This window comes from Urocampus carinirostris, chromosome 14 (genome assembly GCF_059441175.1).
Source record: "Urocampus carinirostris isolate Australia breed hairy pipefish chromosome 14, RoL_Ucar_1.0, whole genome shotgun sequence".
Classification (NCBI taxonomy): Eukaryota; Metazoa; Chordata; class Actinopteri; order Syngnathiformes; family Syngnathidae; genus Urocampus; species Urocampus carinirostris.
In genome coordinates, this window is record NC_142362.1 from 1,081,463 (window position 1) to 1,099,572 (window position 18,110).

General features: G+C 43.4%; 1 protein-coding gene across 1 annotated transcript; it reads left to right on the plus strand.

Annotated features, from left to right (window-relative positions):
• The first annotated feature begins 381 nt into the window (after positions 1-381).
• LOC148352404 (kelch-like protein 9) lies at positions 382-16,839 on the plus strand. Its single transcript, XM_088353279.1, has 11 exons — positions 382-486; positions 1,599-1,637; positions 3,636-3,751; positions 3,846-4,045; positions 5,263-5,395; positions 8,473-8,669; positions 8,731-8,806; positions 8,952-9,518; positions 11,943-12,122; positions 13,014-13,127; positions 15,625-16,839. The coding sequence occupies exons 2-11, from the start codon at positions 1,633-1,635 to the stop codon at positions 16,119-16,121; spliced, it is 2,085 nt and encodes a 694-aa protein (XP_088209405.1). The 5' UTR covers positions 382-486; positions 1,599-1,632; the 3' UTR covers positions 16,122-16,839.
• The last annotated feature ends 1,271 nt before the right edge of the window (positions 16,840-18,110 follow it).

An 18,110-nucleotide genomic window follows, 5' to 3' on the forward strand; every position in this document is an offset into this window, starting at 1 on the left:
GAATAACTTTGCTTGCACCTTGTTTGGAAACCATTATTTAAGAAAAAATGTCAAAATGAGCCTGAACACTGCAGGAGGGAGAACAATTTGAAGTGGTATATTTCTAATGAAATGGGACACAGGCTCTGGCATTATTATTTTTTTATAGATTTGATCAAATGATCCAATAAAATGTGCTGAAAAATGAGTTTGGGTGACTTTGTCGAATCGCATCTTCTCAATAATTGGTGCGGCCCGACCGCCGATGCAGCTCACGCACGGGAAACTGACAAAAAGAAAGTTTCCGGCGAAAGTCAAAGAAGAAGTAAGACAGGAAGTGACTTGAGACTACCGCAGTCAAGCCCAGGTTTTTTTCACAGTACCAGTCTGCAAGGAGGAGGCCTCTGGTCCGGGTCGTTCGGAAGGATTTTAGTAAGTGAGTCCGACCGATCGTCGAAGTACTTAAGTTCAATACTTTTTTTCGATTCCGGCGTTTGGAAATAGGAGGTACGGTCGTTTTGGTTTTTATCATTTAAATGCGTACTTGGCAAAAAAATGGTTACTTCCCTGTTGTAATATTGCAAGTATGGTAACTGGAGTAATAGTGAAACTGCAGATACGGGTGACTTTTCTGCATTTCTATAGCGCTTTCAAGTCAATGAAGACCTCCCAAAGTGCTCTACAATGCGCTTCACACTTGCCCTCAAGCACACACTGTCACAGACCAGGAACAGAGACGGGACCCAATTGCAGTTTTATTGAGAAGGAGAAAAGGACTTGCATCCACGATCCAATGATCATCAGTCACGGGTAGCAGAAAGCAGGAACGCGGAAGTGGCACTTCCGTGTCGAGCGAAGGTCGTCGTTGACGGCGAGAAAACAGGTCGATGGCCGGGGCGGAGGAGCAAAAACAGAAACGGGTCCAGAAAAGAGGTCATCAGTGGAATAGGGCAGGAAAGAGTCGGAGAGTCACAGAAGCTTGCCTAGCTGTGAGCATAGGTTGGCAGACGATCTGACGAGTGTTTTCAGGAAGGCGGGGGTTTAAAAAGAATCCGACAGCCAATCAGGGTCCGTGTCAAGACCAGAACAGAGTCAGGACTCACTGGCATTATGTTTCTCTCAGTTTTATTAAAAGAAAGGAAAGGTTTGCACCCACGAGCCGGTGATCGCTGGACGCAGGAAGCAGGACGCTCTGAGCGCGGAAGTGGGTGGGGATCGGAAAACGAGTCGAAAGCCAGGAGAGGAGGGTAGACGTGGTCAGGGACATTAAGAGGTCGAAAGCCGGGACGGGAGAGTAGACGTGGTCAGGATCAAAAACGGGTCGAAGCTGGGGGACAGACAGGAGGAAAACAGGTGGGAGTCAGGGTCGAAAAGAGCTTGCCTGGAGTAAACCGAGGTTCGCAGACGGACTGACCACAGGTGACAGATAGACGTGGGTTTAAATAGTGACAGGGAGCCAATCAAAGTCCGAGGCCAAAGAAGCGGGCACAGGTGAAGCATATCGGTAATCATGACACGTAATACTTAAAAAAAACAAAACCTTTTTGTTTGAAAGCCATATTTAAAATTCATTTCCCACGTTAACAAACTGAATGTTTTTCTTCACTATCTCTGTTTAGGAAATCTCACCAGTGCCGTAACAGCCTCGACATCATGGGGTAAAGGTTTTTGTCTTTTTTTTTTTTTTTTTTCAATACTTTTGCTTGGAATCCATTAATGGAGTCTTTTATGCCGCGTATGTGTTTGAAATATTGAACCATTGAACCAAGTCATAATTGATAGATAGATAGATAGTTGATTCATCCCCGTAGGGAAATTCACACTTCCAGCAGGATCCTTGTGTTGATTATTAACAGGATGGCCTCAGGGTGCTGTGTTGTAGTTTAGCAACAGCGGCGTAGATGACGTCACACGCTAGGCCAAAAATTGGGCGTCCCTGCAGCAGATGCAACAGACGTTACTCACAAGCCTTTCATTTTACGGGAAATGGGGAGTCACGCACGTTAGACAGCAGTCTGACATGGATTGATGGAAAGCCAGAAGCCGGCAAGGTCGATACCAATTGCCCGAGTTGATATCGGACAGATGGGGTCGATAACGGACAGGATAGAAAATGAAACAGGATATTGAAAATAAACAGGACAAACTGGACGGGGAGGAAAACTGGAGAAAATAATAAACAGGACAAAATGAGACAAAAAATGAGAGAAAAAAAATGGAAAATCGAAATTAAACAGGAACAATACCGGACAGGAAGTACCAACAGGAACACAGAACCGAGTCAGAACCCACGTCTTGCAGGGCAGAGATTCGTTGACGGACTGACAAAGGAAGAGTGAGAGCACTGACGAACGGAAAGCCAATCTGTCAACGAGCCGCAGCTGGCGCCACACGGGCGGGGCCAATTGGGCGCCATGGCAACTGTGACAGATTCCTCAGAAATTATGTAATAATGTAGTCATTTATTAAAAGGATTAACAGAAGCCACCATAATTATGTTTTATTTTTCTTTGAGGTTGTCTGTAATCCAGACGATTGAGGGGGAGGCTGTCTCAGGGTCTGGCGTGTCTTCGTCCACCAGAGGGCGCCTTATTAGTTTGTAATTGGGACAAGTGTGTCTGATCACCCTCCACCTGTCATTAGCATCACCCTTCATGAGGACATTTTGGGACAGCATTCGGGATCGGGTGATTTTCATTTCCACTTTTATTTTTCACCATCACACGTTCCTTTTAGGTTTCCCATGGTGCCCAATTGGCCCCGCCCGTTTTGCGCCAGTTGCCGCGGGTTGACTGATTGGCATCCCTCCTTTTTAAGTTGAGGGCTCTCACTCACTCTTTGTCAGTCCATCAACGAACCTCTGGACGCGCAAGATGTGGGTTTTGACTCTGTCCGGTATTCTGTTTGTGTATCCTGTCCGGTATCAATTCTGTCTATTTCGTCTTGTTTTGATATCGGTCTCCGGTTTCAAGTGTCTGGAATCGTTCCCGTCTATTTCATCTTGTTTTGATATCGGTCTCCGGTCTCCAGTGTCTGGTATCGTTCCTGTCTATTTCGTCTTGTTTTAAAATCGGTCTGCGGTCTCCAGTGTCTGGTATCGTTCCCGTCTATTTCGTCTTGTTTTGATATCGGTCTCCAATCTCCAGTGTCTGGTATCGTTCCTGTCTATCTTGTTCTGTCCGATCTCTGTCTCCAGTCTCCTATATCTGATATCAATCCCGTCAGTCCCGTTCTGTCTGGTATCGACAGGTATCAGTATCGGCTCGTGTAACTGCTATCTATCTCGTTGGTCTCTGGCTTCCTGTTGTTCCGCGCCAGACTTCTGCCTTCCTTCTCCCGCCCAGCGATCGCCGAATCTCTGGCATATGTGTTAACGTGCATGACTGCCCCATTACCCACAAAATAAAGCTTGTGTGAGAAACGTTACGCATCTGGGTCCTCCTCCTGTTCTGGTTCTTGACAGTTCCTAGTCTATACTGCTTTCTAAGGTTTGTTTTATTGTTTTTTGGGGCGTTTGTTTGTTACTTTACTGAGCTTTTGGGGGGGAATTAAATGCAACATTTTTGGAGTAGTCTGTGTCCATTGAAAATCTACTTATAAACAAATACGCAAAATCTTTAGCAAAACAATCACAACCGATGAATTTGCCATAATAGATTGGGTGACGACTACGTACCGGGGAGGTTGAGCCGCCATTTTTCCCGTTTGAGCGGTAGGCGGCAGTCCAGGACGGCTGGCCAGAGCGACAGATCTCCTGCACCAGTTCAGCCAGGTGAGTCCAGACCTGGAACAGATCTAGGCTTCTGCTTTGTAGCCCAAGGAGCTCAAGGTTTTCCATCTGATTGTTCTCTACCTGGTTGCTTTAGATGCCAGGGTGGCTCTGCCGGACCCTGTTGCCCCTCTGCCACCAGGACCGCCACCAGTTCCTGTCCCAGCCCCAGTTCCTCTTCCTCCACCGCAGAAAATTTCTCCCAAACTTCCAGACAAAGCCACCAAACCCAAACTGCCTCCACGGCCTCTTTCCAAAGTGTTCAGCAGCACAGAGCATGGCTGCTTTGTGTTAAAGGTAAAAAACATTTACAGTTGGGGTCTCAAACTCAATTGAGTTGGGGTCCTTGAAGGCTAGGGTCTGGTTTAGCTTGGGGCACTGAAACAGTCTGGTCGCTTTTCGTGAATGGGTCTTTCGTTGTGTTGGCAGAGTCTGTGGTTGGCAAAAGTTGAAAGTGAAATGTCTTGGTAGCAGGGCAGAACCCCACAATATGTAAAAAGAAACCAAAAATAGTCCTCTGCTGCCACCTACTGCTATGGATTGATGTTAATCAAATGATCTGTGGGGGAAAGCAAAGATAGTCACAGAGAGTCTCTTAGAACTGAAGGCCCAAGGACCCCAAAAAGACCTTTGATCAGCGAACCGGGAAGCGGGTCAAACAGGCAAGTCGTGGGTTTGGCCGTATTCACCACCTGTTTAAGATTATCGAGTGACAAATCACTAAATCGGGAAAAATTCACTTGACAGCAACCATGTCGCGCATCTATAGTTTCAGCCCTTTAATATGTGATGTATTAACACTGTCTTTAGAAATTTCTACCTGTATGCGTTGAATCTTCTTATTAAAGAAGACCATAAAGTCATGGGCTGAATGGGTAGAACTATCTGGAATAATCTGTTGCCTCGTTAGCGATGCTACAGTGTCGAAAAGGATTTTGGGGTTATTCTTTTGTGCCGCAATCACCTTCGAAAATAGGCTTATTTTGCAGAGGCAAGCGCTGCTTTATACCATAACAAGCTGTCACACCAGGTTTGACGGAAAACCTCGAGCTTAGTAGCGTGCCATTTTCTTTCAGATTTCCTGCAGTCTTGTTTAAGCGATCAAGTTTCATCAGTAAATCGAGGCGTGCGTCCTTTAGGTCGTGATTTAAGCCGTAGGGGTGCTACGGAATCCAGGACACCACCCAGGGTAGCATTAAACTCATTCCTGAGTGAGTCAATAGAGCCTTTATATAAAGGAAATGACGCAACTACTCCTGAAAGAAGATCAGAGAGCTTAGAAACTATGCCTGCTAATTCCTTCAGTTTTTTTGACACTACATTTAGCCAGCACCTCAAATGTAACTAAACAATGGCATGCTATTCTTTTGCAAAGATGAAATTGAGCCATTTTCCTGCAGCAGACTAGACGAGGTCTCCTGGCATACTTTTGGGTCACGGCATACAGGTTGAAAAACACTGCTCAACGCTACAGTCTATCTTTTGTTTTGATTTTCTTTTGTTTTGATTTTCAGGGTTTGAATGCGTTCCGGGAAAGAGACGTCCTATGCGATGTCGTGCTGGTCCCTGGAGACAGTGACGAAACTTTTCGGGTACACAGAGTTATCATGGCGTCGTCCAGTAAATACTTCGAAGCCATGTTTACGGGTAAGTCGTCTACTTTTTAGTACCTAAATATCTATCTATCTAGACATCTATCTATCTATCTAGGTACTGGTATGTTGAGACAAAGACAAAAGAACACCCACCTGGAAAGGTACCAACACCTTTAAACAAAGACAGAAAGACTAAGGGACGCCAAAAGGAACATCAAACTCATTAGAAATACACACCTTGAGCAAATACGTTTAAGCTTACTTCACACTATGCCACACAGATCCGAAACAGTTATCAAAAACGGTGGTCATAAATATTGGGATTGCTAAATCCTGCCCTTTTGGGGGAAATACAAAATAGTTTTGAGTTTGTACAGACAACAGTAGACACTGCTATTACTTCGAACACACCCCTTTGAACTATTTGTGAATTTGCACAGCCTTCGGTGCATGCCTATTATGAATGCTGGATCTTGTTAGTTTTCTGAGAATCTACTCTACGTACTAGTAACTAAAAAATATAGCAAAAACCAGGGATATTCTGCTTCGTCACACCCAACTGCTATTATTTGGAACAGCACTGTACAAATAAAACAGCCAAAGTGACATGACAAACCCTTACCTCAAAGCCACTCTTACCGGAAACCACTCGCCCACACTTCACTCCACACTCTCACACAAGCTCTGGTTCTCATGTAGACAAAAGGTCAAAAAAAACAAACCTCAGACACCTGAAAAATGGGCTTAGATATGATAACAAAGTCTTGAGCTGTTTAGGACAGGGGTGGGCAATTGTTTGGAGACGCGGGCCGCACGAGTTCAAAATGTGCGATAGATAGATCGATAGATAGATACATAGATGTCTGGATAGATACATATATATCTAGATAGATACATAGATGTCTAGATAGAGAGATGGATAGATAGATAGATAGATAGATAGATAGATAGATAGATAGATGTCTAGATAGATAGACGGACAGAGAGACAGGATAGATAGATAGATATATGTCTAAATATATATAGAGATAGATAGGTAGACCTTTAGTTAGATATAGATAGATAGATAGATAGATAGACAGACAGGATAGATAGATACATAGATGTGTAGATAGAGAGATGTCTAGATGTCTAGAGAGATAGATAGATACATAGATGTCTAGAGAGAGAGATGGATAGATCTCTAGATGGATAGATAGATAGATAGATAGATAGATGTCTAGATAGATAGATAGACAGACAGACAGGATAGATAGATAGATAGATGGATAGATAGATATAGAGATAGATAGGTAGACCTTTAGTTAGATCTAGATAGATAGACAGACAGATAGATAGATGTCTAGATAGACAGATCTCTAGATAGATGAATAGATGGATAGATAGATAGATGTCTAGATAGATATAGAGATAGATATATAGACCTTTAGTTATACCTGGTTAGATAGGTAGACCTTTAGTTAGATCTAGATAGATAGATAGGTAGATAGATAGATAGATGTCTAGATGGATAGATAGAGAGATCTCTAAATAGATAGATAAATAGATAGATAGATAGATATTTAGTTAGATCTAGATAGATAGACCTTTAGTTAGATCTAGATAGATGGATAGATAGATCGATACCGTGGATAGATAGATAGACTTTCTTCATCCCTGTAGGGAAATTCACACTTCCAGCAGTATTCTTGTGTTGAAAAATAAAATAATAAAATGAGAGATATAGAATACAAAAATATCCAATATAACGTTTTGCTATAGAGTATTTAGATAGTGCTACGGAAATTAAATAGGGTAAGATGCAAATGTGGGGGTGGGGTGTCATGTGGGCTTCCACTCCCCCGGGTGGAGTTAAAGAGACTCATGGCATGAGAAAGATTTATTTCATTTAGGAATAAACATACATGCATACATCTAAACCTTCTATTTCTTTATATTTGTTTTATTTAGAATAGTTTCATTAAATTGGTTTTGAAAAGCAAAATAATATATTACGTCCCTGTTTTAAGCACTCAATATGATATTTAGGTTTGTAGTAATACTGTTGTTTTTTTTGTAGTTTTCTGCAGTCAGATTTTTGTGGTATTTTGCAGTATTTGTGTATTCTTACAATGGATGTATTTTTGTAGTATTTCTGTAGGAGTTTTATTGTATTGTAGTATTACTGTCGTGGTATTTTTTTTAGTTTTAGTATTTCTGGACTCCTGTAGTATTTTGAAGTATTACTGTAGGTTTTGTTTCTGGTGAAATTTCTACATCAGTATTTTTGCAGTATTCCAATCGTAGCATTTTGTAGTATTCTGTAGTATTTATGTAGTATTTCCATAGCAAAATTACTGTGGTTGTATTTTGGTAGTATTTCTGTCGTAATATTAATGTAGCCGTATATTTGTATTATAGTATTACTGTACTGGTATTTATACAGTATATCGGTAGAAGTATTTTGAAGTATTTCCATAGCAGTTATTTTGTAGTATTTCAGTTCTAATATTTATGTTGTAGTATTTATGAATAATAGTATTAATTGAGTAGTATTATTTTCTATTCAGAATGAAAGCTAATTCATCTAATAGGTCAGTTTTTTAAAAACTAAAATAGATATTTAGTTTTGTAGTAAGTCATTTTTTAATATTTCCGTCGTTGTATTTTGTTGTAGACACACATATGAACTATGGCAACAAAAAATACACATTTTTATTAGTAGTAGTTCATTTACTGTTATCTATATTGTACTTGGGCAGCACGGCGGCGGGCGCAGTGGTTAGCGTGTGTGCGGCACAGTTCTGAGGTCATGAGATCAAACCTCCTGTGGGGAGTTTGCATGTTCTCCCGTGCTTGCGTGGGTTTCCTCCAGGCACTCCGGTATCCTCCCACATTCCAAAAACATGCATGTCAGGTTCATTGGCCAGTCCAAAATTGTCCCTAGGTGTGAATGAGCGTGTGAATTGTCTGTCCCTGTGTCCCCTGCCCACTGCCCAAAGATAGCTGGGATGGGCTCCAGCACCCCCGCGACCCTACTGAGGATAAGCGGTGCAGATAATGAATGGATAATGGATATATTCTACTTATATTTTGACCATTTTCGTTTGAAGAAGCCCCCGGGCCTTGATTTGCCCACCTCTGGTTTAGGGGGTATGCGCGAGACTGACATGAGCGAGATCAAGTTACACGGCGTCACCAAGTTGGGCCTGAAGAACATTCTAGACTTCATCTACACCTCCAAAGTCACCTTAGACATGGGCAACCTCCAGGAAACCCTGGAGGCCGCCAACTTCTTGCGGGTCCTGCCGGTGCTCAGCTTCTGCAACCAGCTTTTGAGCAGAGAGGTGACTTCAAATTTATGTGGAGGTCAATTCCAACCTCTAAACGAGTCTCCTCCTTAACCAGATCACAGTTGATAATTGCGTGGAGGTGGAGAGCATCGCGGCTAACTTACACTTGGAGGACCTGCAGAAGAACATTGGTGAGTTGTTGGATGAATGACTCTCCTGGTCTGGAGATTTTGTCTTCAAATATATGAAATGGCTTTGGGTCTTTGGGTCAAAAAGGTTCCTGAGACCAGGAACAACCCAAAATTAAATTTCTCAATCTGTTTTCTTTTCCTGTAGTGGAGTTTGTAATCCAGAACCTGCACGCCCTGGTTCAGAGCGATGGCTACCTGGACCTCTCGGAGAAAACCATGACAGAAACCCTGAGCAGCAATTCCCTGAAGGGTTTCTCGGAAACGGAGCTCTACCACATCGCCAAAGGCTGGCTGTCTCACGACTCGCCGAAGCGCCTGGGTTCCGTCTTCGCTTTGATGCGTCACGTTCGATTCCCCCTGATGAGCCCCTCCGAGCTGATCCGGATCTCCCACCGAGAAGACGACCGGGACCCGGAAGGCGACTCTCTGATGCGCTCTGAGACCTCCTGCGTCAACCTCCTGCTGGAGGCCAGCAACTATCAGATGATGCCCTTCATGCAGCCGGCCCTCCAGAGCGAGCGCACTCGGATCCGCTCGGACGCCACCCACATGGTGGCGCTAGGGGGCGTCATGCGCCAGCAGCTGGTGGTGAGCCGGGAAGTCAGAACGTATGACCATAAGACCGGGCACTGGAGAGCCCTCAAGGCCATGGAGGTGCCCTCTTACCAGCACGGCGTGGCACTTCTAGGTGGCTTCCTGTTTGTCGTCGGAGGTGAGGACATCCTGTTAGGGGAAAAACTATATTACTAATGTATCGTTTACTAAATTGTTTGAATGAGTTATCTGACTCCATTAACCAAACCCAAACTTCATTCTCCTAACAATGCATGCTCATTTTTAATGGGAAAATGAACAAAGATAGCCGGTATTTTCACACCGAGGCAGATTTATTTTCTTAAAGTATTTAACTAAGTGAACTCCATTGAATTTGGCTGAAGTATTGCCGAATTAGTCTAATTAGTCTTTATCGAGCTTCCCTCTCATTCTCCCATCTCTCTTCTTCCGTCTTCCATCTTTTTCACACGCTGGGGCATTGGCTCCTCCCCCATGGGCGGGCCAGGAACTCCCCACGTCGCCACCTTGTCCAACCGGTGCGTCACGAAGGGGGTATTAGGGGTTCAGTGTCTTACCCAAGGACACTTCGACATGTAACACTGACAAGCCGGGATTCGAACTGGGATCCCTTGATCCCAAGACGAGCGCTCTACCTCATGAGCTACTGCCGCCCCAAAACCACAACACATGTATATGACATGTTCGGGTACGGATAGCTTATCCTCAGTAGGATCGCGGGGGTGCTGGAGCCCATCCCAGCAATCAGCGGGCAGTGGGCAGGGTACACCCTGAACTGGTTGCCAGCCAATCGCAGGGCACACAGGGCCAGACAACTCGCTCACTCATTCACACCTAGGGACAATTTGGACCGGCCAATCCACCTGAAATGCATGTCTTTGGAATGTGGGAGGAAACCGGAGTGCCTGGAGGAAACCCACGCAAGCACGGGGAGAACATACAAACTCCGCACAGTAAGTCCGGTAGCTGGATTTGAACCAACACAGGAGGTTCCCAAGACCTTAGAACTGTGCCGCACTCGAACTTTCTACTGCGCCGCCGTGCTGCCCTAGTCAAATCAATAAAATATAAAATCCTTCAATCCAAAGTCAATACCGAAAAACCGATTACCGTATTTCTCGTGTTGGAATTAACTATCATAAAGCCGACATTTCACACGGGGGCTGATGTTTATTTTTCCTGACAGAAGAACTAAGTGAACTCCATCGAAGCCTCCTTCTGAAGTCCTTTAGCTTTCTCTTATTAGCTCACGTCTCCCCCGCAAGATGGCGTATTGGCTCCTCCCATGGGCGTGCCAAGCAGTTGTTTTGCGCCTTGAGGTCTGGCTCTCCCACAACAGCGCCTGTCGTTCTGCGTCAGCAAATCCTCGAGTCCTGTTATCAAAATTTCCTAGACAAAATATGACGCATTTCCAACAGCCTGCCCTGACATTGAACTAAAGCCCAGTCAGTGAATATCTCCACTGCATTAAACCGAATACATGCAACTTGTAGTCAATCGTATAAAATCCCTTATAGTCAAATGCATAAAGTCCTTTATTCGGGTTATAAATCGCTCCGGGTTTGAAGTCGCACTAGTCTAAAAATGCATTGTTAAGAAGGAAAAAACGTAATAGAGGGCAACCGATTATCGGACGGGCCGATTATGGGGACGAAATATTTGGGAATTTGACCAATATGGGGTTCGGCCTTTATATTCATATTAAACGGGGTGTGAAAGATTTTCTCTTACTGTTGCGCTTAATGATCCACTGCTCGTTTTTCAGCTTCCTCCACTTTCGAACCATCTATTCACGAAAATCCAATTCTCTCGCGATTCCTCGGTTTCTGTGTTCTTCCGCATAGCATAGAAATGAACACACTATGGCGGACGATAACATGGGGAGCATGAAGGGAAAGTGAGCTTTTGGATTGAATTCATATTTGGGGGAGACAACTCTGTTCCGGTAGCACAATCGCTTTCAAATTGCTGGATATGCTACGGCGTTAGCATCCATGAGTACTTCTGCAAACAATAGGCTCATCACATGTCATGGGTCCTCTACAAAGCATCTACGAAGAACTGGTGGAGCATCCAGACTTTAATAAGCTTTTAGATTAGCACCGGTGTATGGGAATACTCCATTTACAATATAGTGGTAGAGATGGTGTGGACTTAAATCTGACTGACTGGACGATTTGTTCGGATGTGTGAACATGTCAGGAGGAAGACTTGTATGGGTCGGTAGCTAGCATTGCTAATGCTATCCTTAGTCTCTCTAAATAGCGCTCTCTGTGCTCTCTGACAATATTAGTTTGATTAGTCATTGCTAGTGTTGTTGCATAGTAGTACTGTTTACCGGCCTGGTCCACCTTTTACTAAGGTTTACCGCCGTCCGTCATGGTGTATGCCAAGAGTCAATCCTCACGGCATGATAGGGTGAACCTCCCAACTTAAAGGAAATGGTAGACTTTAACGTGCGTCTTGAAAATAAGTCTCCGCAGAGTATAAGCGGCAACCCCGACTCGCGACTTCTCACGGTAAAACTAAGGTTCGGTGATCCGAAGTCATGCTGTTTCCTCAGGTCAGAGCACTTACGACACCAAGGGTAAGACGGCCATCGACAGCGCCTACCGCTACGACCCGCGCTTCGACGTCTGGCTTCGGGTGGCCTCGCTCAAAGAGAAGAGAACCTTCTTCCATCTCGGCGCCCTGAAGGGGAAACTCTATGCCGTCGGCGGACGGAACGCCACCGGGGAGATCGGTGAGATTTCCCTTCCAGTCCGATCCTTCTGTTCCCCCTGAGAAAGCTTTTTCGAATGTGCCGGTTGTCACGATTACTGATCCGCCCTACCTGTGCCCGACCCTTTGGCACCAACTGCCTCGGACTTCGATTGGCTCCGGGTCACTATTTAAACCCTCGTTTATTGTCGTGAATTAATGAAGTCGGAGCTTATCGACATAATGAGGACACATTTGTTTGGACAGGAAATTCCAGGCTTGTTTCTCCCGAGTTTAAATGTCAGCGACTGTTATTATTAATTGTTATTATTGTTATTATTAATAAAACTTGCCTTGGTCCGGAACAGCCTGCAATCTGACACGAATTTGGCTAGGTCAGGCCGACTCCAACGATTTTCTTGGAAATTGCGTAATTTTGGAGAATCGATAGAGGCCCAAAACATTCTGAGAAAAACATTGTCAATTCCTGGAAGCATGCACTTTGATGAAAATAAATGTTGGGAGAAACAAGCCTGGAATTTCCTGTCTAAACAAATGTGTCCTCATTATGTCGATAAGTTCCAACTTCATTAATCCACAACACTATCTGTCACCTGTTGTCAGTCTGTCTGCGAACATCAGTGTACGCTAGGCAAGCTTTTCGACCCTGACTCACTCCTGTTTTGGCTCCCGTCTGTTTCCCGTTTTCTGATCTCAACCACGTTTTTTGCTCTCCTGTACCGGTTACTGACCTGTTTTTTCCGCTCCTGACATCGCCATCGCTCGGTTCGGAGCGACCTGCTCCCTGCGACCAGCGATCACCGGATCGTGTGTGCAATCCTTTCCCTTCTTCCCAAATAAAACTGAGGGAAACGTACGCAAGTGAGTCCTGTGTTTGTTCTGGTCCTGACACTGGTTTCTACTCCGCTTCCAGACTCGGTGGAGTGTTACGACTTGAAGACCAACGAATGGAGCTTCGTGAGCAGCATGGCTGAGTCCCATTACGGGCACGCCGGGACGGTTCACGGCCACGTGATGTACATCTCAGGTACTAAAGGGGGAGGGGAAAACACCTGGAAGGGAAAGGGATCAAATGAGCAAGAAGTGGGGGTCTTTTCAGTAACTGGGTCGTCTACTGTAACCCCTTATTTTTGTTGGCCAGAAGTGGTACTTCTGTGTCGAGCGAAGGTCGTTGTTGAAAGCGAGACGAACAGGTCGATGGTGGGGCGGCGGAGCAAGAACATGAACGGGTCCAGAAAAGAGGGCGGCAATGGGAATCATACAGACAACAGAGAAGGATAGAGTCAGAGAGTCACAAAAGCTTGCCTAGCGGGTACCATAGGTTTGCAGACGAACCGACGCCTGTTTTCAGGAGGGCGGGAGTTTAAAAAGAGTCCCGCAGCCAATCAGGGTCTGTGGCTGTTGGCGCCGACGGGGAAGTCGCAGGTGGGTCGTATTAGTAATTATGACCGTTTTATACGTTTTTGTGTGTTTAGTATGTTTTTTTGTGTGTTGACGTACGTTTTTGAGCCTGTTCACGTACATTTTCATGTGTGTTTTTTTTAGGTTTTTGTGTGTATTTACATATGTTTTTTGTGTTGACGTTTTTGTTTTGGTTTAAGTATATTTACGTAGGTCTTTGTGTTTATGTACCTTTTTGGACACGTTTTTAAAGTGTGTGTGTTTTGAAATGTTTTTGTATATATTTATGTAAATTTCATGTGTTTATGTACATTTTTTGTGACTGTTCACGTAATATTTTCATGTGTTTTTTATGTTTTTGTGTGTATTTACCTATGTTTTATGTGTTGACGTACGTTTTTATTTTGGTTTAAGTATATTTACGTAGGTTTTTGTGTGAGTTGACGTACATTTTTATGACCGTTCATGTACGTTTTCGTGAGTGTTCACATACGTTTTGTACGTGTCTACGTACATTTTCATGTGTGTTTTTTTAGGTTTTTGTGTGTATTTACATTTTTTTTATGTGTTGACATACGTTTTTGTTTCGGTTTAAGTATATTTACGTAGGTCTTTGCGTGAATTGATGTATATTTTTATGATAGTCCATGTACGTTTTCGTGGGTGTTTACATACAATTTTGTGCATCCTTATGTATGTTTTCGTTTGTGTTAACGTACATTTTTGCATGTGTTTACGTCTGCTTTGTAGATTTTTGTGCGTGCATTGACGTACATGCTATCAGGCTAACATTTGACCTTCTTTGCTTGTTATCAAGCTAAATTTTGGCCTCCTTTCTAGCTTAGCTATCTAGCCTTCTTTGACTCATCTATCTGGCTAGTTGGTTGGCTTTTTATTCTTTTAGCTAGCTATAGCGCTCCTTCTTTAATTTGCTATTTTAGCAAATTTCTTTCAAACTGGTCGCCCCTTGGGCTAATTACTAGCATGAAGTTACTTTTGGCTTTGGAGATCCCTGGTTTAGAGGTTCACTTTACAGACATAATATATTGGAAACAAACCTCCAGTGAAGTGACGCTAACTGACGCTCACAGACAGGCTAGCGGCCTTGACTCTCCTCCCGTCACAGACGGCCTTCTTGACTCCAAATAAACATAAGAGGGACGTTCGAGGCTGAGAACGGGAGCTTGCGCAGCTGCACCAAAGAACACCAAAAAAAAATTAAAAAACAGCAGAAAAACACACGCAAACTTAGTGAACTCATTTAATGCCAAATGTTGCCATTATTGAAGGCCTACAGACAATTTAGTCCTGGAGCTATATAAGCATAAGACAGGGGTTTATCTATCTATCTATCTATCTATCTATCTATCTATCCATCTAGATCTAACTGAAAATCTATCCATCTATCTAGATCTAACTGAAAATCTATCCATCTATCTAGATCTAACTGAAGATCTCTCTATCCATCTATCTAGATCTAACTCAAAATCTATCTATCTATCTAGATCCAACTGAAGATCTCTCTATCTATCTAGATCTAACTGAAGATCTCTCTATCTATCTATCTAGATCTAACTGAAGATATATCTATCTATCTATCTAGATCTAATGAAGATCTATCTATCTATCTATCTAGATCTAATGAAGATCTATCTATCTATCTATCTAGATCTAATGAAGATCTATCTATCTTTCTATCTATCTAGATCTAACTGAAGATGTATCTATCTTTCTATCTATCTATCTATCTATCTATCTATCTATCTATTTATCTAGATCTAATTGAAGATCTATCTATCTATCTAGATCTAATTGAAGATCTATCTATCTATCTATCTATCTAGATCTAACTGAAGATCTATCTATATATCTATATGCAAATCACGATTTTTTTTTCATTAGAAAAAAACACTTTGGGGTTTCAAATCTTGATATTATATAGCTACTTCCCGTGGACAAATTGTGGGTCTTTGTTGTGTCGGCAGAGTCGGTGGTGGGAAACAGAAATGCCTTGCTAGCAGGGCAGTCCCCTACGTGGCCGATTTAGGGTTTTTAGGTGCACCTTATTGTCCAAAAGTCAGAGTATTTGAGTTTCAGTGCCGTCGACTGATTTCTGCACCCAGGCGGCATCACCCACGACACTTTCCAGAAGGAACTTTGGAGTTACGAGCCGTCGGGGGACGCCTGGACCCGGCGGGCCGACATGACGGAACTGCGGGGCCTGCACTGCATGTGCACGGTCGGGGACCGGCTCTTCGCGGTGGGGGGCAACCACTTTCGGGGGGGCGGCGACTACGACGACGTGCTGAGCTGCGAATACTACAGCCCGGCTCACGACCAGTGGACGGTCTTTGCGCCCATGCCGCGGGGACAAAGCGACGTGGGCGTGGCCGTCCTGCAGGGACGCATCTACGTGGTCGGGGGATACTCCTGGAACAGCCGCCGCATGGTGGACACGGTGCAGCGCTACGATCCAGAGAAGGACTCCTGGGACCACGTCTTTGATATCCTGGAGCCTCTGGGTGGGATCCGGGCCTGCACCATGACCGTTCATTTGCCCGAGGGGTCGGTGGATGAGGGGCAAATCCAGGAGGGGCCCTTGCCGGGAGTCAACTCGTGATACGATTTTTCGAAAACGCGGTCTCGGTCACGGTCCGGTAAATCCGACACGTCAGAATGCCGAAAGATACAAAAAAAATCTGCCTAAAAGTATTCCTGCATCGTTTGACGATCCTTGTTAAATCAGTTCGTTCCGCTCCATAATTCCGATATGGCCGTTAGCCTCTGACCTTTTGATTGACAACACTCTCAGCCAATTACAACCTTTTTTCCCTGTCCCTAACCTGCGATAGCCTATTAAGGCCTGTATTGAAAAAACCTGACATGACCTATTTCAACTTCAAAAATCTTTAGCCAGTAGTGACCGATTCAAATGTCGGTGGCCACATTGGTTCATTTTTATGCGTGATTATTACACGCAACTGTGCACAATCATGGATGGACTTCTGTCAAACATTTACAACTCTTTCACAATGTCAAAAAATTGGCCAAAATAAAATACACAGTTGCAAAAGGTTTGGGGCTGTACCTTTAGAAAAAAATGAAAAATATGAAAAAGACAATGTTTAGTTTTGGGGATTTGATGAAATTTGACCCAGGACCAGCTGTTTTTCAGTTAAGATGCCTGTGCTACACTCTTGCAGACATTTGATTGCAAAAAAAAAAAATCAGGAGAGAATAAAAACCAACTATTTCTGTGTGTTCCAACTTAAATGACTCAATGTTAGTAGATCATTTTCATGGACTGCAAATTCCATAAAGATATATGTTTTGGAGTAATTTCCTTGTCTATTAATGGTACCAGACAACATCCCAAATCCTATTCTTCTGTTTTATTTTATTCTCTTTGTTTGTGTGGTGTTTTTTCTGCGAATTAGTAAAAAACTTCATGAATCCAGGAGTGTGTGTGTGTGTCTTCAAGTATTTTGAACTCTCAAAAACAGTCAAAAGAATTGACATCAAAATTATCCATTATCCACATTTTCAAAAATAGTTGATAATGGAAAATGATATGGTTTCCATAGGAGGACATAACATAACACAAGTATCCTTATGTTTTCAAATGAATATACAGTGGTTCCTCTACTTACGAATGTCTCTATATCCGAAAGATTTAGGTAATAAAGTACCTGAACGAGGAAATTACTGCTTCTAGTTACAAAGGCGTTTCAGGATACAAAGTCAAAAATACAGTAGAGTACATGCTGCTATCAGCTGCTCCCAGTTGTCCCCAACAAACTTGCGTTCGCTGCATATCTGCATGGCAACTGGTGCGCTTGCGCGCTCCCGACATTGCTCTTCGTGTCACCGTTACAGTTCAGAGTTCACAGATAATAAGGAGGATGGTTTCCGGCAAAACGGCCAAATCAAATATATTTTAGCAAAATTCCAGGAAGTCTCAGAATTGGTGGAAAGGAATCCCCCGGAAAAAGTCTTGGCAAGTCGGGCTATCGCTTATTATGATGACGTCTGGCTGGCGTGTTTCCCATGAATTGTCAAAAGCCGGGAAAAGCGGACATCATTGGATCAGTTTTTCAAGAAATGTCGGGCAAAAAGGTAAATGGATCTTTGTAATATTTCCTTTAATTCTTATATGAAGCGCCTCCTCTTTTATGTTTATTGTGTGATAATCTATTTTTAACATGTATTTGTTTCAAGTTCCAAAGCTCTTTTATGATGTATATTTTAAAAATATTGGACTTTTGCATGGCTTGGAACGGATTAACGCATTTCCATTCAAAAGGCTTTTCTACTGTTAGGAATTTGAATATTAAAAGGTACTGTTTACCAAATAGTTCGAATTAGTTATCTGACTCCATTAACCAAACACAACCTACATTCACCTAACAATGTGCGCTCGTTTCTTGATGGAAAAGATGGACAAGTGACCAGCATTTCCACACGGAGGCAGATTTAATTTCTTAAACAATTTAACTAAGTGAACTCCATCGAATATGTCCGAATTAGGGTCGCTCGAGTCTCTGTCAAGCCTCCTCTCTCGATCTTTCGCTTTCTCTCTCTCGGCCCACGTTTTTTTCGCAAGCTGGTG